Source organism: Canis lupus, chromosome 28 (assembly GCF_011100685.1).
Source record: "Canis lupus familiaris isolate Mischka breed German Shepherd chromosome 28, alternate assembly UU_Cfam_GSD_1.0, whole genome shotgun sequence".
Lineage (NCBI taxonomy): Eukaryota > Metazoa > Chordata > Mammalia > Carnivora > Canidae > Canis > Canis lupus.
In genome coordinates, this window is record NC_049249.1 from 30,091,186 (window position 1) to 30,116,022 (window position 24,837).

The following is a 24,837-nucleotide window of genomic DNA, read 5'->3' on the forward strand; positions in this document are numbered from 1 at the left end:
AAAGGTGATTTGTCTTTAAAGTTGTCCAGTGCAATGAGATAGTTTGTATATCTGAGATGCGAGGTTGAGGGTCATAAAACCAGGGCTGACGCAATCTTTTTTTAGGCTCCGAAAAGAAGGCAGGTGAGTTTCTATTTGCACTTGCATTTTCTCCCTGGCTTTGTTATGGTGTCACATCAACATTCCGGGAGCTCCTTAGGCCTTTGGGGGGGGGAAAAGTGATTAAAACATACTTGAGGGACGCCAGTGTCCCCGAGGATCTTGTTCATAAGGGAGCAAAGGGGGGGAGTGGCGAGGCTTTAGGTGAAAAGCAACGACTTTAAAGGCTCGCGATGACTTCGTTTTTATAGGAAGGAGCGGCAGCAGGCACCCCGCGCCCGAGTCCCAGGCCAGGGAACACCCACTGCGCTCCAAGCCGAGGGAGGGAGTCTGAAAACCGAAACCCGCCCCGCGCACACCGACGACGCCCCGCAGGCGGCCAGGCCCGCCGGCCAGTCGCGGCCCCGCGCGGGAGGGGGGAGGGGAGAGGAGGGCGGGGAGGAGGGCGGGGAGGGGGAGGGGGAGGAGAGGGAGGGGAGAAGAGGGAGGGGAGGGGAAGAGGAGGAGGGAGGGGAGAAGAGAGAGGGGAGAAGAGGGAGGGGAGAAGAGGGAGGGGAGGGGAAGAGGAGGAGGGAGGGGAGAAGAGAGAGGGGAGGGAAGAGGAGGAGGGAGGGGAGAAGAGGGAAGGGAGGGGGAGGAGGAGGAGGGCGGGGAGGGGGAGGAGAGGGCGGGGAGGGGGAGGGGGAGGAGAGGGAGGGGGAAAAGAGGGAGGGGAGGGGGGAGGTGGGAGGGGAGGGGGGAGGAGGGAGGGGGGAAGAGGGAGGGGAGGGGGAGGAGGAGGAGGGAGGGGAGAAGAGGGAGGGGAGAAGAGGGAGGGGAGGGGGAGGAGGAGGAGGGAGGGGAGGGGGAGGAGGAGGAGGGAGGAGGGGCAGGGCGCCCCCCGAGGCCCCGCCCCGGCCCGCCCCGCCCCGCCCCGCCCCGCCCCGATTATAGCCGATGACTCAGGGCGGAGCTCCGCATCCAACCCGCTCGCCGCCAACTTCTCTGGATGGGACCAGAAGTTTCTAGCCGGCCAGTTGCTACCTCCCTTTATCTCCTTCCCGGTTGGCAGCGAGGAGGCTATTTCCAGACACTTCCACCCCTCTCGGGCCACGTCACCCCCTCCTTTAATTCATAAAGGTGCCCGGCGCCGGCTTCCCGGACACGTCGGCGGCGCGCACCGCTCTCGACCCCGCAGCGGCCGGCGAGCGCCTCGGCGTCTAGAGGCCCGGCCCCCCGCGACCCGGCCCCCGCGACCCGGCCCCCGCGACCCGGACCCCGCGACCCGGCCCCGGCCCCCGCGACCCGGACCCGACCCCGGCCCGGCCCCGGCCCGGCATGAGCGCTGCCGCCCACTCGCCCGTGGTGCAGATGGCGTCCGGCAACGGCGCCGGCGACCGCGACCCGCTGCCGCCCGGCTGGGAGATCAAGATCGACCCGCAGACCGGCTGGCCCTTCTTCGTGGACCACAACAGCCGCACCACGACGTGGAACGACCCGCGCGTGCCCCCCGAGGGCCCCAAGGTGAGCGGCGGCCCCCGACGGCGGGGTGCGGGCCCGGGCGCACCTGCCGGCCTGCTGCGCCCCGGCGAGCCCCGGCGAGCCCCGGCGAGCCCCGGCGGGGGGGACGCGGCCGAGCTCCTCCCAGGGCCGCCTCCGCTTCCCGGGGGCTCCGAGGGGCCGAGGGCGGCCCGCTGAGCTCCGGAGGCCCGGCCGCGGGGACTGAGGCCCCGGTTCCGCCGGGGCGGGGGTGGGGGCCTCGCAGGAGCTCTGCCTCCTGAAGCCCCTCTACTCGGTCGAGGGGCATCTTGACTTCAGTCGTCTCGGGCACAGAGTGACTCAGGGAGCCGATGTGACTACATCCCCCCCCCTCCCTTTTTTTGCATCTGCAGTTAAAATTCTATTACTCTTTGAAACGCTTTTCAATGAGAATAAATTCTGCTCCGATTTGTTGAAAACAAGATGTTCTTCTCCCAGGCAGTTTCTAAACTAAAAGATGGGAGACTGTCTCGTGGTTGAGTGGTTGACCATTGCCTTAGGACGTTGCCTCCCACTGGCAGGAGACAGAATGTTTTTTTGTTTGTTTTTGTTTTTGTTTTTTTTCCTAGTGGCATACATTCCCTTCCTTGTTATGGTATTAAAATACGTAAGATTTGTGGCTGATACACAAATAACTAATTCAGAAGTAATTCTGTGAATGCAGCAGACGTGTGCCTCACTTACGGATTTGCAAAGTTATGTGCTGAACCCTTAAGAGCATGAAAATTTGGAAATAGGAATTTGGAATCCGTCTGTTAACTTAAAAGGTTACAACCAACTGTGCTGCTCTTCTAATTTTCTATGAATTTGAACTTTTTCGGAATAAAAGGCGAGGCAAATAGACGCTTAAGGGAAGGGTAATGTTATGCTATCTGGGCAGAAGTTTTAAAAAGCCATGAAGAGTTAGTCATTTGTTTCGAAGATTTAAAAATTCACAAAATTAGAGGTGGTTTATAAATCATCATTTTACAAGAGATGCTTGTATCTTCCATTTTATTTCTATGCATTTTTAAGTTAAAAATATTGATGAAAGTTTGGTGCCCAACAGTAAGATGTTTGTTGAACATTCGGCAACTTACATTTATGAGAAATTAATTGTATGTTTTTATCTGAAAATTAGTCCAAGAGTATGTAAGTAGCCAGGATGGGCATAATTATATATACTTTTTTTTGTGTATCTGCTCAGCCCATTATTGGGTGAAATACTGCAGTCTGCATGGATGTAAATCTTACGTGTGGTGTAAAACTATCATTTTGAGGTCTCCTTCCTATGGAGACAGGGACAGTCAGAATCTGCCAGCACCCTTTGTTGTGAGTGAAGGTCAAGTTTGAACATAGCCACTGTAAGCGCAGCCTAAACCCAGATTGCCAACACTTTGTTTTTAGAATAAGACTCACCCAGCAAGTTGAGATCTTTGTGTACCCATCCAGTGGATTGGTTAGGCTGTGGTTTCATAAACCTTTTTAAAGGGTCAGAAAAAACCAGGTTGAGTTACTATGATTCTCGACAAATAGAGAAAACAGCCACTAAATCAGAAATCTGACACCAGAAAAGTGGACTTGAAAATCAAGTTAGAAATTTTGAAGTTGAAAGGCCCATGAAGATCTTTTATCTCAACCTCTTTCTTTTACCGAGAAAGAAACCGAGACAGACAGTTAAGTGTGTTTCCAGAGGTCACTCAGCCGGTACTCTAGCAAAAAGAACTGCACCAGAAGGTCCTGATAAGAGGCGGGGTATCTACTCAGAAGAAGGTAGAGGCGTCTTGAATTTTTGTGAAACTGCGAAGTGTGCAGGCTGGGATGTGCCCTCCCAGCCACCAAGAACTGGTTGGTTGCTGTCTGTGCTGTGATTACTTAGATGGTGATGACTGGATGTGGCAACTCAAGAAATGAGTTCTCTACCAGTTTAACTACTTGAGGTTTATCAGCAGGGCGCAAAACTCAAGGAGAGAACACACGTCCAGTTCATTGGCTCTTTGGGCTTCATTGCTTTCATACCTGTGCTCTGATACATGCAGAACCTCTGGGTGACTGATTCAGTTTCACTTGTGTGAATTACAACCTTCCTCCAGACCAAATAGGAAGGAAAATCCTTCAGTATTGTTTTATATTAGAAATTGGCTTCCTACTGTGTAATGAAAAAGGGCCCTGGAATGAAACAAAGGGCAGTTTTGGAGGAGCTGAGCTAAGTGGACCCTCTGAACATCCTTGTCTTCTAGAGGAGATTCGATCAATCAAGAGCTATTTGTTAATGCGTGAAGAACAGAGCAGGCCCTTTTTGGGGGAAGGACTGCTTCTTGGGTGTTTTATAGTCTAACCTTGTTGGTAAAGGAATGGCTCTCATGGGAAGGAAGTGACTAGAATTTTGTCTTCCTTCCTTCCTTCCTTTCTTTTTTTTTTAATTTTTTTTATTTTGTTGGTGAGAGACCCAGAGAGAGGCAGAGACACAGGCAGAGGGAGAAGCAGGCTCCTTCCAGGGAGCCTGATGTAGGACTCCATCCCAGGACCCTGGGATCACGACCTGAGCCAAGGCAGACTCTCCCCTGCTGAACCACCCAGGCGCCCCGAGCTTTGTGTTCCATTCAGTCTTGTACGGTTGTTGTTTTAGAGTTTATCCTCCCACACTGCCTTGATGTAAAGTGACTCTCTGGCCCTAGTTTGACAGAGGGGGCAAGTGACAGCAAGCATCTTGCCCTTCGTAGAAAAGGTAGGGCGGCTACAGGCTAAGACTTTGGGCTTTATCCAGCTCCGCTCTGAGCAACTGGACCTCCCCACCTGCAGTCTTCCTGGATGTCGATTTTCTGCGCACGTGGGCTTGCCACTAATCTCCTGGCAAGTTCATTCTGGTCCAGGCCCCTTCCCTGGCAGAGACGTTGGCGCTCACTTGGGACTCTGAAGATGTGCAGCCACTCCTCCTGGTTCTCCTCTGCCTAAACAAAGGCCAGATGCCTTGGAGTGTGGTGCTGTGTTGCTCTCTCACAAAGCTTCCTGGGACCAGAGGCAGACCCTCCTCTCTGGAGCAGGGCTTTGCAGATCTTGGAGGTTACCTGGTAGCACAGATTCCCAAGGCCAGCAGTCTGCTGGGAAGCCTTTTAAGAACACAGATTAGCAGCTGCGTCACTTCCCCTGCCTACCCCCACCCCCCACATTGAATCCACATTGCTCAGGGTAGGGGCGAAGAACCTGTACCTCAGAAAAGTTTCCCTGATGATTCTGATTTGGGAATCAGACTGGCATTTGGGGGCCACTGGTGGCTGGTGATCCCATTTTGTAGGGGGAGGGGAGCTGCAATTTAGTGCCTGCCTTCCTGCAAGTAGGCCCTGGAATCCCTCAAGCTGTGCCTGCTTAGCATCTAACCTGCAGAGCCTTTGCAGAGGCCCCATTTTCCTTCTTGGTGAGACTCCCCTGGTTCCTGGCTCCTGCGAGTGTGAATATGGGGGTGGCAGTGCCCCGAATCAGACTCAGGGCAGTGCCAAGACCCTCCTATACCCCAGCAGAAGTGAGCCAGAGCATTCCCTTCTTGCGTGTTGCCCTCCCAGGAGAAGCTCACCAGAATAATCTGACTGATTGCACTCAGGCCCTGGGAGAGAGATGTAGAAACACCCTTTCAGAGGAAATTGGAAATGTTTTGAGTTAGGATTGAAGTAGAGAGACTCATTTATTTTCTGCTTCAGGTCTAACAGAGCCTCCTGAATTTTCTTAAAGATGAGATCATTTTGCTCTCTGCAGATCGATTTGCAAGCTCTTGGGCCTCTTAGCAGAATCAGAGCACAATCAGGAAATGAGGAGCCGTTCTCTCCTTTGTATTTCTAGCAAGTTGCATGATGGGGTAGCAGATTCCTTTGCAACTGATGAACAGGGATTTGTTGGGGGGGGGAGGCTGAAGAACATGGCCAGATGCCTTAGATGTCTGGCTCATCCAAGACTTTCATTTTACCCTCCGAAGAATAGGCTATGTTTGGCTTATGCAAGAACTGAACATAATTCGTCCCCTGTTCTGTAGAGTAGATTTGCCCTTTATGAGGGTAAAGTCGGTACACAGGAACTGTGGCGGCATTTGACATTAGCCAGGGCCGAGGAAGGCTTAGCTGTTTGATGCTCTTGGGGCTGGTTGTGAGTCAGAAAGCTTCATGCCATCCGTGAGGCTTGATTAGCACTGTCCTCCTGTCCCCATTTCTGGAATGACACACAGTTGTCTTATATAAGGCACTCTACATGTTTACTACTTCCTATTGACATTTTTAAATGGCCTGATGTTTATCATCAAAGGTAGGACGTCATGTGTAACCCAAACCTATTCTTCCTCCTTCGCATTTTTGCTGCTTTAATGTTGCTCTTAAATATTTAAGACATCTTAGGCAGGAAAACTGGGAGAAGGCAAAGGCCTTGCTTATTAGGAACCTCTGAGGACCCATTAGTGTTGATGAACACTGAAGAAACCTCTGTCCACCTAATCATGGGGTTCTCAAGCCCTTCCCAGCTCCCCATTGCTGGTTAATCGAGTCTTCACTCAGGCTCCTCTTCTGTATCCTATCTCAGACTCACAGCTGGACTTTCGAAGCTTAACCCTAAATCCTGCCCTTTGCACACGTGGGCATTGATCCCCACTGCGCACTTGGCACTGTGCAACTGTGTGAAGTATCTGGTGTTATGAAGTCTTCACATATTTCCGTGAAGATTTCTTTGGGGGCCTTGGAAGCCTGGCAGCTCGCAAAAAGCTTCATGAAAGAGAATTTCTTTAGGATAGAATGAACCTCAGATTTTTTTGTTTGTACATATGGATACATATATGCATATATATATATATATATATATATATGCCAAATGCTGGTTGGGTGCTTTTACAAACCTTATTTCTTTAAATCCTCAGAACAGCTCTCTAAGATGGAAACTATTAGATGCATCTGAGGCCTGTCAGCTGTGACACCACGGAAAGACTGTTGTGGCCAGAGGTTTTCCCCTCACCTGCGGGCGGGGGGTGGTGGTGGGGTCTGGAGCGGTGACAGACAGCCGTGACACCTTGAGCCTGGCAGCTTCTCAGAACTCCTTTATGCTCAGAGCTCCCAGGCACGGCCCGGGGTGATGAGAGCCCACTTGTTCCCAGAGCCTGGGTCTCAGTTTAGGAGACGGGCCCAAGTCTTCATTCATTCATTCCACCTGAAATTTACTGAAAGCCTGCTCTCTGCAAGTCCTGGCGTCCGATGCCATATGGAGGACAGGTCTGTCTCCTTGCATGCCACTCTCTGAGCAGCATTTCTGACACACACATCTCTCTGGTTGGAAGCCGGCTATCCCTGCTCAGGACTCCCTGTCCTTTGATTGGAATCTTTCTTCCAAAAGGCGGCACTTCCCTGCTTTGCCCTGGGGTCATGTCCCTGTGGGCTGAGAGTCCTGGGGGCAGCCTGCGCCTGTCATCTTTCTGCTGCTCGGAGGCTGGCAGGGTCTAGGTCTAAGGAAATGACTGTGTGTGGAGGAGGGTAAAACCTGGGCCGGGCTCTGGACTGGACGGGCTGGTAAAAGAAAAGCTGTCCTTACCGAAGTGCAGGCCCGATCCTGGGGTTAGTGGAAGTTGCTGGAAGTCTTCTGTTGGTTCCTGTGTGCTGAAGTATTGTCCTGGGCACCCCAAATGTCCCCCCGGGGTAAGGTCCCCCCCCCCTTTTTAAAGGTTTTACTTTATTCATGAGAGAGACACAGAGAGAGGCAGAGACATAAGCGGGGAGAAGCAGACTCCCTGTGGGGAGCCCGATGCGGGACTCGATCCCAGGACCCTGGGATCACACCCTGAGCCAAAGGCAGACACTCAACCACTGAGCCACCCAGACATCCCCGCAAAGGTTCCTTTTTACTGCATTTCTAAATGGCCTTTTCTCCGCAAAGCACTTCAGTATTGATTCCCTAAGTTCATCCTTATGAGTCTGGAGAAGGTCGTTTTTTTGTCCCACCGGAAACACAGCCTCTCCGGGCAGACGTGCTGGAGAGGCTGGGAGCTCACAGCAGCCACTGCCCAGCTGCTCCAAGAGCAGCCTCAGCGCTGTCAAAGGAGTCTCTCTCTTTTCCCTATGTGGCTGGCAGTAAGACCAGACAGTACACAGTGAAGCTTCTTATTCACTGTCAGTGCGGAAAGCCCAGAATTACAGATTGCTCACTGCCTACGTCAAGAGCCCATAAACAGTACAGAGTGGCTGCCCAAGAGCTCCCAGCGCAGAGCAGTGGCCCTGGTGACTGGGGGGAGACTCGCCGCTGAAAATGCCCTAGCATCCTGTTGGAGAACAACCATTTCCTATTCCGAAATAACATCCTCAGTGTTCATTAAGGTAAATTGTAGATATTCCCCCCTCCCCCCCCAGTTATTTTAAAGATTCCTCTTGGACACTGGATGGATGAGTGAATAGTTAAATCCAAACAGCGGGAAGCTGGGAAAGATGTGTGTGCAGAACACAAGGCAGCCACATCACTTTGAATCTTCCACATTTATCCTACAGACCGGGGGGTGGGGAGGGGTGGGCTGGGGGACCAGCTCTCCTGCCCAGACAGAGCTGGGTTTTCTCCTTCCAGAGGCCCCATGCTGGGCACATGGGGCTGTGGTGAGTCAGAATTGAGCGGAGCACGGCACTGTCGACACTGTCGGCACTGTCGCCTGCCCTGCCTCAGCCAGGCAATGACTCAGCACCAAGCACTGGCTCCCTGGCCCAGAGCACACTTGAACTGAATGTTCCAGGTCTTGAGCCTCAGCCCAGCTCGACTGGGCAAAACGAAATGCCTTCTCCCCTGCTGTGTTTTACCCTGGGAAGATGAAGCGTTTGAAGACATTAGCCACAAACAGTTATTATTACAGAGTGTACAGGTGTGGCAGGAATAGCGAAAGGGTTAACACACCCCTGGCCTCAATGTCCGACAAACCTGAGATCACCTGAGTGATCTCAGATAAATCACTCGTTCTCTCTGAACCTCAGTCTCCCCTTCCGTAAAATGGGAACACAACTGTACCTGTCCAGCAGGATTGCGAGGATCAGGGTCTAGTGCATGGACAGTGATGAGTCCGGGCCTGACTGGATACGTGTATGGTCCCTGGAAACCATCACAGCTTCCATGAAGAAGGAGGGGGTACATCACAAAGGCAGACAGATCTGGCTGGACATGGGTCTGTTGGCTCCAGGCAGGCCTCAGATCTTTTTTTTCCCAGAAGCCAGGCCTCTTATGCCCCTGTGCTACCTTAGCTGGCTGTCTTTCCACTAGTGTCTAGATGCCCTCAGCATCACTCAGGGACACAGCAGAGGGGTCAGATGAAGGCCATTGGGCCTTCTGGGGCTTCAATCAGACCTACAGCCCACAGCCCCAAACAGCTTCCTCCCTGATTTCATCCCTGATCCCTCAGCCAAGATAGGCCAGGAGGCATTGTGTTCCCTGGACTCTACTGCATCGGGTGGCGTGTTTGCCTTCAATCTTGACTCCTTTAGGGGAGTGTCTCCCTCCACATCTCTGTACAGACCCCAGGACAGTTGCCAGGCAGGAGCTAGGTGCCAAGTCAGTGTTGTGGGAAACTGAGTCACGTTAACTAGGGGCTGGCCACTTACACAGCTGTTCTGGACCTAGCTCTAAGGGGTGGAAATGTCACTGCAGGTGGAAGGAGAAGGGGGTTTGCTAATTGCCGCCACCCCTTTGAGGGAGTGTGATTGTTGGAGCAGCTGCTTAGGGTGGGGAGGAGAGTCCCCAGGAATTCCCCTCCAGGCACTTCCCTTGGTTAAAGGGGTGCTTGCCCTAGCTGCAGTTGGCGAATTGCAGATTGCAAGGGGGTGGTGATTGTTTTGTACAAAATGCATATCTAGTGAAGTCCTGAACCCCGATACCAACAAACAACTTGTATAGTTGGTGTCTAGCAGCAGCAAGTGATGGGTCAGTGTTCCATCTTTGTATGGACCAGTTGTTGAGAAACCCATGGAAATGAACCATGAGGGAGTCTCTTTATGTAACTTGAGACAGTTTGCTTCCAGATACGGAAATTTCAGGTATTTTTCCATCTGTGATTTCGTGACTTCAGATCACTAGAGCAAGTGTCCCTACTTTTTTCTGAAGAGGAACTAGCTAGGTTTTTCAATTCTCTGAAGCCGTGAGTTCAGGAGCTGGGCATTAGGTGAGCGGGGTTTTCCACCTGGAAACTGCCTGAAATGATCTTGGGCCACACCTGCCACATGGAATCCTTGAGGAGGACTTCGGGGGTGGGGGAAATGGGGGGCTGGGCTGGGGGCTGATGCTGAAATGCCAGCTGTGGTCTGAGGTGCCTGGCCTGGAAGGTGCTCGAACACCTTGCTGGGGGACCTACTGAGACTATTGGTGAGACACCAGGAGGGGTTCTGCTCCCCAACAGATCCTCCTACCCCAGCCTGGCCCAGAGTTTTCCTGAGGTTTCAGGGGCAGGAGTGCAAGGATCCATAGTGCAAGGTGGGTGTGGATTTGTCTTCAGGGCAGGTCCCTTCAGAGTGGCTGGGGTGGGGACTTCTTAGAGGGGAGGGGAGTTGAGGGCTCTGCCCCTGAAACGTTGGGCTGTGTTTGCTTCCAGATTGTAAAGTATTAGGTATAGTTCCTGGTAGAGAAAATGGCACCCTTGCTAATTAGTGGCCTTAAGACTTTCAAGTAGGGCATCTGGGTGGCTCAGTGGTTGAGCGTCTGCCTTTGCCTCAGGCCATGATCCTGGGTCCTTGGATTGAGTCCCGCATCAGGCTCCCAACAGGGAGCCTGCTTTTCCCTCTGCCTATGTTTCTGCCTGTCTTTCTCTCATGCCTCATTCTGTCTCTCATGAATGAATAAATAAATAATCTTAAAAAAAAAAAAAAAAGACTCCGGTAAAGGGGCTCCTAACCTAACCGGGTTATTACCAACCGGGAGACCACGGAGGTTTTAGGCATTGTACACTGTAGGCTCAACCAACTGTTGCTTTGCAAAGCTGGGTCTGTCAATAACGATTTGTGGAATGAAGGAACATGATTGTGTAGGGCTCAGTTTACAAAGACGTTCTTGTGCCTTATTTCACTTAAATTTTGGAGAAATCCCTGGGAGGTGTGGGGATTTTTACAGCTGGAGAAACTGAGTCTTGGTAGTTGGGAGTCCTGTCTGAGGGCCGAGTTGGTGAGCAGCAGGGTAGCACTGGAGCTCAGGATGACAGCTTGAAGTCCAGGGCTCATGCCCAATCATTCCTGCTCGTTTGCTCACAGTTGCACAGAGAAGAGGTGTTAAGTTTCATCCTATAGAAAGTTCTCTCCAGTAGGGACACATTGGGACACCTGTCTCAGTGATCCCAGGATAAAATATGTGTGCTTTGATAACAAGCAATCGGATAAAGCCTCTAGTCGCCTATCACTGGGCTGTGTCCAGAATTTGTGGTCAGCACAGACTCTTGTCTTACCGGGAGCAATGTACAAAGACTTCTGTGGAGGTAGATGTTGCTTGCTATTCAGAATTTACCTGGCATCCAATATGTGCCCAGACTTGGGCGGAGGGAGAGACCCTTTATGACAATCCAGTGGAAACTGGAGGAATTTTGAATTTGGCTGTGGGACATAGCAAATTGGCAATAATACTTATTAATTCATTTAAATGGTCTAAACATAACATTTTGGAAGGATGGACCTTCCATCCATTTAAATGGTCTAAACATACATTTTGGAAGGATGGACCATGTTCTGGTCTAAACAGAACATTTTGGAAGGATGTTGAAGCTCAACTCTTTGTGCTTTAGAAGGAAGTTTTTCTTTTGTTCCCTGCCTGATAGGAGTGAGTCAAGCTACTTCATTTTGATCCAGGTCCTAGATATATGGGGAGCTCAGGATTTCTGTTTTCCTCCATCATTTTTTCTTTGTTTTAGAAGTTTTGAAGTGTCATTAATAAAAGTCAACACCTGAATGCTATGAAGGTTCTTCTGGCCTCAAAACCCAGTTACTGGATCTGTGTCCTACTTGAGACTCCAGGGCTATGGAGGCAAACAAAGTGTTACGGGGCAGCCCTAAAAGTTAACCTTGTTACTCTTACCCTTCATTCGGACCACATTGATGGGAGCTGTGACTTGTAGGTGCTGAGAACACTTTTGAGAGAGCTGTGCCATGGAGTTGAGGTTGGGGGTTTACAGGAGGGCTGTTTTCAGGGTTCAGAGGCCACTCTGTACAGGGAACTGATTATGGAGACGTCAAGGCAAACCCTGTACCCCCTCTGTCCCCAAAGCCTCTAAGGCCATGAAGGTGCAACATCCCAGTGCAGTGGTTGGCATATGGCGGGTTGGTACCCAAGAGCTGCTGGTTTTGACCTGTTTTAAGGCACAGGAAGTCCTGGGGCCCTGGGTGGCACAGTCGGTTAAGCAACTGACTCTTGGTTTTGGCTCAGGATTGTGAGATTGAGCCCCATGTCAGGCTCTGTGCTCAGCGGGGAATCTGCTTGAGTTTCTCTCTCCCTCTTTGTCTGCCCCTCCGTTCTTTGCTCTCTCTCTCTCTCACTGAAATAAATAAGTCTTTAATAACAATGACAAAATCTTAAGGCACAAGAAGTCCTTCCGGGGGATCAGTGGCCGCCTCTTCATTTGGGGCCTGAAACATTGGGACACCTTGAATCCCAGTGGCTTCCATTATGGTTTAACTGAACACATTTAAGAATGGTCATCTTTAAATTTATATGATGTCAACTTTTCCTTGTTTTTGAGCTTTCTGTAGATGTTTAGAGCTAGAGGGGATATTGGAATAAGAGCCATGAAGAACGCCAGAGTGGGAAGGAACTTCACGTAGATGAGTGTTTCTCACTGCAGTCCTCCTTAGGCTTCATCACATACTTACTGAATCAGACTTTCTTGGGGTTAGCCTTAGGGTATGCATTTTATGCATTTTTAGGGTACTCCTGTTGCCCCCTAGAATCTGAGAACTGCTGCTCCACAGAATCTCTGGGCTTTGCCTTCATTTTGCGACTGAGGAAAGTAAAGTCCAGAGAGGAGATGTGAGCTGCTTATATAACACGTATATGTAGGGACAGATCCAGGATTAGGACCAAGTACAGTCTATTTCCACATCTCTTAGCTGCCCCCTTAATGTCCACATTTTTATTAAAAACCAGCAGCAAAGCTCTGGTGCTCTTAAGACACGATCTTAAGCAAACAAGACTTGCATAAGTCCAAGGGCTTAGAATCTGACCTCAAGCTTCTCTAATAATAATAATACCTTGCACTTAATAGGGCAAATTTTGGCTTATCTGGGGTAATTTTTCCTGCTTTTTATCCTGACCATCTCATAGATGCCCTAAGATGGACCTCAAGATTTTACTGCAGTGCAAAGCAAGGGAGAATGAACCAGTTCATATTAAGTGAATGTAGTGAGATAAGCAGTGAAAGTCTTAATTCCTAATCGGATCTTGTATATAGGGATTCCTGACGTCTTTGCCCAAAGATAGAGATGGTGAGCTGTGCTGCCCTGGAAAATAGTTCCTGGAGTGCTACCATTACTCCTTAAGAAGCTGCAGGGCAGGCAGTGGTGAGGAGGATCTGCAGTGGCCTGCCTGGTCAGGTGATCACAGCTCGCCCCTTCCTGCCAGAAGTGTAACCCCCAGGGGGTGGCCCCTGGTCCCCACTGAGGTCAGAAGGGGGCAAGTAATGAGTTCCAGATGGAGGATGCTGGCCTGGCCAGTAGGCTTTCTCTGGATGTGCTGGAACTTTTTAGGGGACTGAGGAGCCATGTTCTCATATTCTACAAGAATCATGACTATTAGACGTTTGTCTCTTTGACTTTTTTCATTTAATCTTCAAGTAGGCTCCACGCCCAGCTTGGAGCTCAGTGTGGGGCTTGAACTCACGACCCTGAGATCAAGACGCTTCACCAACTGAGGCACCCAGAAGCCCCACTTGTTTCATTTAAAAAAAATTTTTTATTAGATTGTAATGAAAACCACCATAGAAGACAGGAAGGGCAATTTAACTCTCACATGGTGCTTTTTTATTTTTTTTTATTTTTTTTTTTATTTTTTTAAATTTTTATTTATTTATGATAGTCACAGAGAGAGAGAGAGAGAGAGGCAGAGACACAGGCAGAGGGAGAAGCAGGCTCCATGCACCGGGAGCCTGACGTGGGATTCGATCCCGGGTCTCCAGGATCGCGCCCTGGGCCAAAGGCAGGCGCTAAACCGCTGCGCCACCCAGGGATCCCTCACATGGTGCTTTTTTAGATCTTAGTCTAGGCGGGAGCTTCATTTCTGGTTTAAATTATTCGTTCGTGTAAAAGTGTTTATCCTTCTGTAAAGCTGGGGTGGTTTTTCTACTTACCTCAAGCAGTGTTTTTCTAAACAAAACCGCGATCAGACTGGAATGGGAGCATTCTTTTTGATAGGAGACTCACAAAGAGACGTGTGGTTGTTTATTACATGGCATAAAGGGGTGGCCTCACCTGGAACCCCGAGTGCAGAACCTTGGGGTGTCCAGACCTCCCCTAACCATGCCAGCTGGCGGCACCATCTTCCAGTGGACCCCAGGCTCAGGGCTGGAGTCTTGGTAGTGGCCCTTCCCCCTTGGTCCTGCCATCCTGCCGCCTTGGAGGCCTTCCCATCCTTTCTCCTCCTGCTGGCCTCCCTCGGTCACTCTCCCTTTCCATGCCCTCAGCCCTGCTTTGCCCTCACCTCCTTTCCTGACTGCCTGACTCCTCCCCTCATTTCCTGACGAGGCCTGGTTTCTCCTTTCGGTTCCAACTGTGTTGCTGAGGCATCTCTTGTCAGCTGCTCTCGGGATGTGTCTGTCAGGCCCGTGCCCCCTGCCTTACCTTCTTCCGCTCAGCACCACCTTTGTGTGCTGCCCCTTTCCCTCTGATGCTCAGACCACACACACCCCTGTCCGCCAGTGACCACAGCTTTTCTCCACCGATGACCAAACCCAGGCCCAGGTGTAGTATTGGTTCCAGGAGGCAGGCCCAACTGCTCTCCCTTCCTCCCACCTTCCTTCCCGGCATCCTTTCTCTTTTATTTGTACAAAATATATTCAGTGAGATGCATAAAATGCGCAACTCTTGGCAGGCAGCTGCTGCCTCGCCTTCTGGATCCAGGGGCTTCCCCCAGGAGGAGCCCAGCCTCAGCCGCCAGGTCCATCTAAGGTTTCCAGGCCCTGGAAGGGGCTGAGTTGGAGGCACATCTAACAGCCGACTCTGCGAGGGTGGTGGGGTTGGCAGCCCTCGCCTGCTAAAAGCGGATAGTGTGGGTGGAATGCGGTGGGGATGGGCCATGGGGTGGGGGGGCGATCCAGGGAAGTGTATACTTTGATAGGTTTGTAGGTAGGTTTGCACCTGTTTGCCACCAGGCTGAAAAAGAACATTTCCATCCTCAGAAGGTTCAAGGCCCTCCCAGTGACTCCCATTACCTCCGGGGCAGCCACTACTCTGAATCGTCTACCCGCTTTCTTCCAACACTTTGGGGTCTGCGCAGCATGCTTCGTGCCTTTTTGGGGAGAGAACCGACACGCGTGGCTGCCTTCCGGGCGTCCTTCCCGCAGGTGCTCTCAGAAAACCTCCACAGACCTGCGAGATGGGTGTGGCCGGCTCCCTTTTCTGGATAAGGGAATGGAAGCTCACAGGTTAAGAGGATGATCCCAGATCCCAGAACCGATACTAACGGAGGTCGCAGTGAACTGGCATCCTGCCCAGGACAGCCCCCGCGCGGCGAGCGAAGCCCGTGCTTTCGGGGGCTTTTGCTTGCTGCCTGTTTGATGCTGGTCACCCTGTCGCGGGAGCCCGAGGTGGTACCACATGAGCCCGTGGTGCCCAGCACCTGAGGAGCAAGGTGGTCACCAGGGGGTGGTGAGTGGGCGGGGCCTCCTAGCCGCCCTGCCCAGGACTGTGCTGACAGCTGTGGCTGGGAGGGGGCGGCGGGCCCCGAGGCAGCCAGCAGGGAGGACGCACAGCGCTCGTCCGGGCCCCTGCTTCGGGCCGGAAGGGGGGCCCCAGCGACGGGACGACAGGCCCGCGTGGCGGGTGCGGAGGGGGCACGGAGTTTCCTCGGCGCCTCTTGCTGCCTCCCTTCTGGTGCCCGTTGCACGGCAGCAGTTGGCTTCTGAATGTGAGGCCTGGCCCCACTGCCTGCTCCTGGGTGACCTGAGAGCTAAGCAGGCTAAAATAATGCCGCCACCCCGAGCACGTGGGCATTCTAATCTGAGAGTGCCTGTCTGCTGGTGTCCCCAAGGACACAGCGACACCCTTGCCTCTCCTGTGTGCCGGAGGCCCGGGGCAGGGCTCAGCAGGAGGGAAGCACTTGACTGGGGTCTGAAAGAGCGAAGTGCCAGGGTCCACCACCACCGACTGCTGCACACAGACACAGAAACCAGGCACGGTTCCAACGACCGGTCACTCCGAGACGCAAATCAGCTCCCCTTCCTCGTGACTGGTTTTGCGGCAAGTGAGCCTTAGACCCCGCGAGCTCCCGGAGTGGAGAGATGCCGCCTTCAGGCAGGATCACATTCTCCATCGTCATAGTTGACGTCCCCAGAGGTGTGTGAGTGGCTTCCTCCTCTGTAAAGCGGGGCTCAGGAGATAGTCAAGGCTGGCAGCCTTTGCGGTGGGGGGGTCCCTGACCGTGGTTGCTCAGCCTGTGATGAGAAATGACATTGCCCCGTGAGTGACTGACCGGCCTTGTTGTCTGAAACAAGATCTTTCTCTGCGGTACATCTGGAACTTGGCCGTCTCAAGGGTCCCAAAATAGCCAGGCGGCTGAAGGGACAACTTCATGAGAGGACACGAGAGGGACCCCAGCCACTCCTCACCAGAACAGGCTTTGTCGGCATCGTCAGACCAGCATAATCCACCCTCCGTAATTTGTTCTACTGGGCTGCCCGCGTGTGCCTTCTTATCTCCCTTTCTTGCAGCTTGTCCCCAAAATGTCCCTAGGTAGGCAGCCTTGCCCCACGGCCACCGCCGTGCAACGATGTCCAGGCTGGGTCCCGTGTTGTTAGGAAACGCTAGGACCTTTGAGGAAGCAGGGAGGCTGGCTGTAATTTAGTGAGTTGGACTTGACTCATCCTTGCACCTTCTGATCTGAGTCTGTGACTTGGGGGACGGTCAGTGGCTCTCCTACATACAGCTGCTGCTTGTCACCATAAAAGAAGCCTGTCTGACCAGTTTGGGAAATTGGGACCTTTTCCTGCTCATTGGCTTTCTCTGTGGCTCACCTGCTTTCTCTTGATGCCCCAAATCCATACAGCAGCCTTGTAGGGGAGGGGATATCTGGCAGGGGGAGAGGGTGTCTGTGAGCAGCCTCGCTCTCTGTGCTGTCGTCTTGGCTGATACCCAGTGGTGCCGGGGGGGCGGGGGGGGGGAGACTCACTCCGGAACATGGTACTTCGCACCACGTTTTTGCCTCTATGGGGTCTTTTCTCCCCAGTTCCTAAGCAGACCGTTTCTCCTGTTTGTGTTGTAGGAAGCACCGTCCTCTGCAAATGGCCCTTCCCAGGAGGGCTCCAGGGTGCTGCCCCCCCGCGAAGGCCACGCCGTGTACCCCCACCTCCGGCCGGGCTACATTGCCATTCCTGTCCTCCACGAAGGCGTCGAGAGCCGACAACCGCGTCCTCCCTTTGTCTGTCCCCAGCCGGGGACACAGCGCTTCCGAACCGAGGCGGCCACAGAGGCTCCTCAGAGGTCCCAGTCCCCTCTGCGGGGTGTGGCAGAGGGAACCCAGCCAGATAAACAGTGTGGACAGGCGGTGGCAGCAGCTGCAGCGGCCCAGCCCCCAGGCTCCCACAGACCTGAGGTAAGGAGGGCAGGCCCCAGACCCTGGGCCAGGCACATGCTAGCATGTGGGGCACCTGGGCCTGGCCTGCGGAGTGGAGGCCACCCTGCAGAGACAGCATGGCATCCCCACAGTGTCCCCCAGCATTCCACAGGTGTGGGAGCCCACAGGGAGGGTCATGGCTTACTTTTGTGGTTGAGAAATTGGGGTTCAGAAGGGTAAACCGCTTGGTCCAAATGCTTAAAGGTGGCCTTTAAGGTGTGGCCTTTCGGGGGCTGGTAGCCTGGCCTTCTGGCTCCTGTCTGGGGCTCCTTACTCCTCCTGGGCTTTCTGTGTCAGAAACACAGGGATAGTGATGGGTTATGTCCTTCAGTTCCGTACTTATAGGTAAGTATTAACTGCATGGAGCTGGTTTGATAGGAAAATGAGGCACATACCTGCCCGCACAGTATCCCATGGTTTAAAAAGAAACCCAAAATTAAAGAGTCAGGAAGTCAGCTGCTTGACGGTAGGGTTTTATTTTTAAGCCTGAAGCCAGTGCTTCAGTGCACTAATATCTAAAGAGTTCTTAATCCAGTTCTTAGCTGGGATTTGAGAGCCAGTGGACCCCAGAAGGATTCCTGAGCAGTAAGCCCTTCCGGTTTCCCTGCCTGCAGATTGTCTGCTGATGTCCGCTGGCGCTGCTCGTGAACACAGATTCTCGCTCTGTGTCTGTGGCCAGAGTTAGCACCGCCTTCTTCGGCTCTGTTCTTTTCCTTTCTTGAAGGAGTACCTGTATTTGTAATATTTTGTTGTGAAAATCCAAAGTGACACAATAATCAGATAAATCTTAATCAAATTGGAGCTAACAGGGCTCTTTGAAGCCAGCTGGGGAAACACGCACTTGGTTTTCTAGGTGGTCTAGGGGCTGGCCAGCTTCCGGGCACGTGACATGTGCTGCTTCCCACATCCAGAGACATCAGTGTGTGGCCCTGAAGCTGAAGCACATCCACGGATTATTTTACTGAATCTTCTAGTCAGCTCGGGGTGGCAGGGGCATCTTTTCTATGCTTTAGATGCTCAAAAGGCTATGAAGGGGCGCCTGGGTGGCTCAGCCAGTTAAGCATCTGCCTTCGGCTCAGGTCATGATCCCAGGGTCCTGAGATCGAGCCCCACATCAGGCTCCCTGCTCAGCAGGGAGTCTGCTTCTCTCTCTCCCTCTGCTGCACCCCACCCCTGCCCTGGCCCTGTGTGCAAGCAAGTGCTCTCTCAAATAAATAATTAATTTTTTAAAAAGGCAGTTGAGTTGGTAAGAGTTAGAATGCTGGCCACTTGGCTCCGGAGTCTCAGGTCCTTGCAGTACATTTTGGAGATGGAAAGGTTTATAAGCGGAAGGCTGTATTAAACGTGTTACCTGAGCAGGCACATAAGGAGGCAAGGTTGGAGCACCAGGGCAGAGGGTCACTCGTTCCTCTACTCTTTGTGTCTTGCAGCGATCCCAGTCTCCAGCTGCTTCGGACTGCTCGTCGTCGTCCTCCACAGCCAGCCTGCCCTCCTCCTCCAGCAGGAGCAGCCTGGGCAGTCACCAGCTCCCCCGGGGCTACATCCCCATCCCCGTGATACACGAGCAGAATGTCGCCCGGCCAGCAGCCCAGCCTTCCTTCCACCAAGCCCAGAAGACCCACTACCCGGCTCAACAGGGTGAATACCAGACCTACCAGCCGATGTACCACAGGGCCCCGGGGGACGACTGGGAGCCCCGGCCCATGCCGGCAGCGTCCCCATTCCGCTCACCTGTCCGGAGTGCATCCAGCCGGGAGGCCTCTCCGGCCAGAAGCAGCACACCAGTGCACTCCCCTTCACCCCACCGTGTGCACACTGTGGTCGACAAGCCTCAGGTACGCAGTTGGTGTTCACAGGCCGACCCACTCCATCAGCTTCTCTGCCGGGGCTGAGGAGCTCCGTGCGGGTGCCCTGGTTCCTCCGTGGGCCTTCACTAGCTCCCATGCGTGTTACTGGGGGAAAGCGAGATTCTGGAATTGGCTGGTTATCAGCAGAAACGCAGGACTGGTACTGGGAACGCTCAGTACTTTCTGCAGCTTTTGCTCATTTGTCATTGCAGCTGCCTTTAGACAGAACCTCCCTCACCTCAGCGAGAGACAGCTGGGCAGCATGTGGGGTGTCACACACATGGGGCCCGGCTATCTTAGCGCCCACCACACTTTGTCAGGGCTCTTCAGACCCCTTGCACACTGCAGCCACAGCCTCATCTCCAACTCTCCTTCCTCACGGATGCCCCTTCTCCACTCCTCAGGCCCTTTCTGTTCTTCGTCTGTGCATTTGCTCTTGCTGAACCAGCTCCCAGAAATGCCAGCACACTCCAGGTTCTCCCCATCCTCCAAGGGACCAGCCAGTCTTGCCTCTTCCATGAAGCTTACTCCTCTTTCTCACAGCATCCCTTCACAGTCCTTTAGGGCTTGGCATGTGTTACGCTGTGCATTCCGAAAGTGTTCAACATCTTACTTGCTGAGCTCGGCTCTGAGCTTGATGACAGGGGCAAGCCTTCTCCCTCTCTCCTTGGTGGTAAAGGACAATGTTGCCAGTAAAGGACCGGCCTGCCAGCTGACCGGGAAACCTTCCGGCGTGGGGAAGTTGCAGGCACAGACCTGTTCATCCTTCAGGGGCAACTCGTAGGGCACATCCTGGAAGAGGAGGAGGTCATGTAGCTTAGCAAAGCCTTGAACAACCCCGGGCCCCCCAACTTGAGCAGCCAAATTGGTTCTCTGTCATAGTTTTTAGAAGGAAAGCCCCTTGTAGGCAAATGCAGGATGTCTTACTATAAATAGTGACAGCACCCTCCTGTGGTTCTTTTTTTAGCTTCTTTATTTGGAAATAATTTCAACCTTACAGAGGAATTACAAGAATCCTACAAAGAAACCCAATACCCCCTTCATCCACATTCACCGTTAACATTCTGCTGTATTTGCTTTGCCATTTCTTGTTTCTATATGTATTATCCATGTGGTTTCTTTGTTGGAGATATAATTATAGATACGGTGCCCCTCTACCCATAAATAATTCAGGAAATATTTTCCTAAGAAGGACCTCATCCATAACCACAGTTCAATTATCAGAATCAGGAAACTTAACGTCCTTACCACATCGTCATCTAATACACAGTCCACTTTCAAATCTCCTTGATAGCGGTTTTCCCTGTTCCAGGATCTAATCTAGGATCATGAGCACTGCATTTAGATGTCCTTTCTCTTCAGTCTCCTTCATTCTGGAACAGTTCTTCGGACTTCCGTTGCTTTTGTGACCTTGACTTTTTCAAAGAGTATACAAGCCGTGGAGCCCTTAAGAGTTTCCAAAGTCATTTTTCTTACTCGGAGATTGTTTTAAAACCCAGAGAGGGATGTGTGCCTGGTTGCCAAGTGGTTGAGGGCATCCGCGCTGGCAAGATACCTGGTAGAGAAGGGGTTGCTGGCGCTCAGATGGCTAAGTAGCCACTAGATCCCAACTTGGGCTCAGGGAATCTCGGGAAAGCAGTGCCCATTCGCAGAGCTAGAAATGCTTCTCCCTGTGTCTTTCCTATATATTTCCCATAATCGGTGAAACTGTTTAATCCTATTTCTTCCTTAATCTTGTTTGTAGTGCCCTCCCTTTTAGTGCTTGTTCAGAGATTTCTTTTTGAAGGTTTGCAAAGATTGGACCTAACTGAATATTATAGTGGTAGAAATTTAGTATTTTAAATTGAGAGTACTTCAGAAATCATGTAGTCTATTACTTCCCAGTTGGTGAAATTAGGATGTGTGAGATTTAAGAAGTTTGGCTAAAACACTAATTAGAAAAGCTATACTCATCCCTCTGTGTATTGCAACATTATTCACAATAGCCAAGATATGGAAGCTGCCCAAGTATCCATCGATAAATGAATGGATAAAGCAGATACGGTGTACATATACAATGGAATATTACTCAGCCATGAAAAAGAATGAAATCTTGCCATTTTACAACAACATAGATAGACTTAGAGGGTATTAGGTTAAATGAAATAAGTCCAAGAAAGATAAATACCATATGATTGCACTCATAGGTGGGATCAAAAAAACAAAACAAAAGAGCAAACAAGAAAGCAAGTAGACTCATAAATACAGAGAACAAACTGAAGGTTGGCAGCAGGGAAATGTGTGGGGGGATGGGCAAAATAGGTGAAGGGAATTGGGAGGTACAAACTCCAGTTACAAAATCATGGGCATGAAAAGTACAGTGGAGAGAGTATAGTCAATAATGTTGTGATAACAGATGGCGACTGTACTTACCATGGTGAGCACTGTGTAATGTATAGAACCGTCGAGTCACTGTGTTGTGCTGCTGAAACAGCATTGTGTGTCAACTCTACTTCAGTAATAAAAAAGGGGGTGAGGTATCCACTGAAATGCTAGAAGAGGCAAGATACTTGTTTTAAACATAGCTCATTCTAAAAATTTTCACTTGCAGTTACATTAAAAAGCATGTCTGCCTATATGGCCAGAAGTCAGTGTGGAGACGCACAGCTAAGAGTTGGCTCTGGCACAGATGTGCCCAGCGAAATTCTCACAGTTAACTATTTTGGGCATCTTGCTTATTCTCAGAAAAATACATCAGTCTGGGCAGAAACCACTAGGCTGTCATGGATTTAAAAAAAAAAAAAAAAAAAAAGATCACAACTTGTCTGAAACAGGAGAGGGACCACCACACCCTGAAGAGAGACTGTCCACACAGTGTGAGGAAGGGGACATGTGGCAGGTATACCTCCATGGCTGCATCACCAAGATTCTGAGTCACGCAGGACTCTGCTTTGAGCTAAACTAGCTCAGCAGTCAGTGAGGTGTTTGGTATTTTCATTTTTGAAAACTATATCGATTTTCTTTTTGTTGCCCTAAGAATACTATCCACAGAAAAGTTCAGTGAGTGGTGACAGACGCACAGTCCAAGGTGATGAATGGAAATGGTTTGGTCACACACATGATCAGAATGTTTTAATTTTGTAACAGTGCGTGGTTGACTTTGAAAATCCCTTTTGCACCGTTAAAGCCATTCCCCAGTTTTCTGTACCCTCAGTACTAGCTACCAACAACTGCCTGTGACTCTCAGCCAGTCATTAAAAATATCTTTGTGTCCTTGCTTCTCCTCAGCAGCCCATGACTCATCGAGAATCTTCACCTGTTCCCCAACCTGAAAACAAACCCGAAAGCAAGCCAGGCCCAGTTGGACCAGATCTCCTTCCTGGACACATCCCGATTCAGGTGATCCGCAAGGAGGCAGATTCCCAGCCTGTTTCCCAGAAGCCCCCACCCCCATCTGAGAGGGTGGAAGTAAAGGTTCCGGCTGCTGCTCCAGCTCCTTGTCCTCCCAGCTTCACCCCTCCTGCTGTCCCCTCGTCCCCCAAGAACGTGGCTGCTGAAGAGGGGGCAGCCCCTGGCCCTGCCCCTGCAGAAGCCGCACCTCCCAAACCAGGAGAAGCTGAGGCACCCCCAAAACACCCAGGTGTGTTGAAAGTGGAAGCCATCCTGCAGAATGTGCAAGGGCTGGAGCAGGCTGTGGACAACTTTGAAGGCAAGAAGACCGACAAAAAGTACCTGATGATAGAAGAGTATTTGACCAAAGAGCTGCTGGCCCTGGATTCGGTAGACCCCGAAGGACGAGCTGATGTTCGTCAGGCCAGGAGAGATGGTGTCAGGAAGGTTCAGACCATCCTGGAAAAACTTGAACAGAAAGCGATAGACGTCCCGGGTCAAGTCCAGGTTTATGAACTCCAGCCTCGCTCCCTTGAAACCGACCAGCCACTGCAAGAGATCATGGAGATGGGTTCCATGGCAACAGACAAGAATAAGAAAAGTGCTGGAAATGAAGAAGATCCCAAAACTGAAACCCAGCAGCCAGAAGCCAAAGAAGCAGCAACTGCAAACCCCGGCAGCACGACGGACACAGCTGGAAACCCAGCCGCACCATAGTCTTCTCCGCTCAACACAGCAGACCCGGGCACTGGGAACTGCTGGTGTGCTTTAGGGAATTTTAAGTTGCATGCATTTCAGGGACTTTAAATCAGTTTGTTTTTACTCTTCGTAGGCGCTTGGTACACAGTAACTTGGGTGGAGGCCAAACACACTAATTAAAGGGCTAAAAGGAAAATGATGCTTTTCTTCTGTATTCTTATTCTGTATAAATAAAGCAGTTGCTTGTTTCAGAAGCTAACCCCATTGCTTGTTGTTGGGGCCCTTTCTGTGCACGGGCACCACATGTTAGCCATGGTTGTAAGCTGTCTTCGTGTAGCTCTGGCCCGAAGGAGGTTTCTGGCTGGTAGATGTGGTGTTAATTTCCCATCGCACAAATATGGAATCCATTTTTCAGAAATGTTGCCCTTTGAATGGGATGATTTTCTTCATCTCATAGCTAAAATAGCTAACTTTAGATAGAATAAAATGTGCAAGGAGCCCTAGGAATATCTGTATGTTGGATGACTTTAATGTTACGTTAAGAGAAAAAAGAAAATAAAGTAATAATATAACTCAAAATGGTTTTGTGTGTGTGTGTGTGTGTGTGTGTGATCTCTAAAGTTTTGAGGAAGGGCAGCATCAAGATTATGTCTCATTTGGCTTCAGTGACAGTCAATGGCAGACGCATTTACAGGCCAGCTCTGGGATCTAGCACCTCTCTCTTGGCCCAGCTCATGAGAGAATGAGTGTCACATTTCATCCTCAGATTGCAGCTGTTACCTGGGAAGACCCAGGGCTGTGCACCCAGGTGATGGGAAGGTACCTGTTAGGATTGGCCCAGCCCAGGGGCCACTCTGGCAGCATCTCTGCTCACCTGGGGTCTTGGGCTGCCATCAGCCCTCCGCAAGGGCTGGGATGGGTCAGATGCGCACACAGGAAAACCAGTTGCTCGTGTTGCCCAAGGCTGACCAAAGTGTTCTGCGCACAGTCCAGGTCACTGGGGTTGAGAATGTGTTCTGTGAGAGTCTTTATCTGACGCTTCTCTGAGTCATCAAACCAGGCTGGGTTTATCATCCCAGATTGGGTTCCTAGAAGCCATTGGGGTTAGGATCAGATGCACTCAGAAGCCATGGGTGGAAGGAGATCCTTCTCTGTGTTTTTTAAAAGCTTGGGAAGGACCACAGTCTCTGAATGCACTAGGTTTTGGTGTTTTAACTGCATGTAAATAAAAAATGGAAGAGAAGGACAGTCCTGGAAACTTGGAACCCCCAGAGAGCATGCTGACTTAGGCCCCCATGCCGAATTCCTCATGACTGTATTGAGCTTAATATTGGTGTGTGACTCTGCTATACAAAAATACACGCTGGTGGGGTTGCCACTCTTAGCCTGCTGAGAAAGTTTGAAGTCATTCGGATGGGAGTCCGCCAGCATCATTCCTGGGTGAACTCGTGGGGAGTACAAGCTCGTTGCTGATGACACACCATTGATTCTAGAAGCCTGAATGTGCAAAGAGGAGAACAGACCTACCAGACTGTTTTTA

At 51.3% G+C, this 24,837-nt stretch overlaps 1 protein-coding gene and 1 long non-coding RNA gene across 3 annotated transcripts; one reads left to right on the forward strand and one right to left on the reverse strand.

Annotated features, from left to right (window-relative positions):
• Window positions 1-1,029: 1,029 nt before the first annotated feature.
• BAG3 (BAG cochaperone 3) lies at window positions 1,030-23,876 on the forward strand. 2 transcript variants are annotated; one of them, XM_038578963.1, is made up of 4 exons: window positions 1,030-1,602; window positions 17,032-17,361; window positions 18,813-19,217; window positions 22,497-23,876. In XM_038578963.1, the coding sequence occupies exons 1-4, from the start codon at window positions 1,417-1,419 to the stop codon at window positions 23,313-23,315; spliced, it is 1,740 nt and encodes a 579-aa protein (XP_038434891.1). In that variant the 5' UTR covers window positions 1,030-1,416; the 3' UTR covers window positions 23,316-23,876. The 2 variants fall into 2 exon arrangements, with proteins under 2 accessions (XP_038434891.1, XP_038434892.1); XM_038578964.1 differs by having other exon boundaries at window positions 22,500-23,876.
• Window positions 17,842-21,760, reverse strand: LOC119877700. Its single transcript, XR_005380708.1, has 6 exons — window positions 21,642-21,760; window positions 20,478-20,784; window positions 19,468-20,021; window positions 18,734-19,334; window positions 18,224-18,317; window positions 17,842-18,112 (listed from the first exon to the last, which is right to left on the reverse strand). It is a non-coding gene; the product is annotated as an uncharacterized LOC119877700 (long non-coding RNA).
• Window positions 23,877-24,837: the final 961 nt, after the last annotated feature.

Coding starts and splice junctions, on each gene's coding strand:
- BAG3 (XM_038578963.1), top strand. CDS start 1,417: ATGAGCGCTGCCGCCCACTCGCCCGTGGTGCAGATGGCGTCCGGCAAC. Junction 1,603..17,031: donor TGCCCCCCGAGGGCCCCAAG/GTGAGCGGCGGC, acceptor TTTGTGTTGTAG/GAAGCACCGTCCTCTGCAAA. Junction 17,362..18,812: donor CAGGCTCCCACAGACCTGAG/GTAAGGAGGGCA, acceptor TGTGTCTTGCAG/CGATCCCAGTCTCCAGCTGC.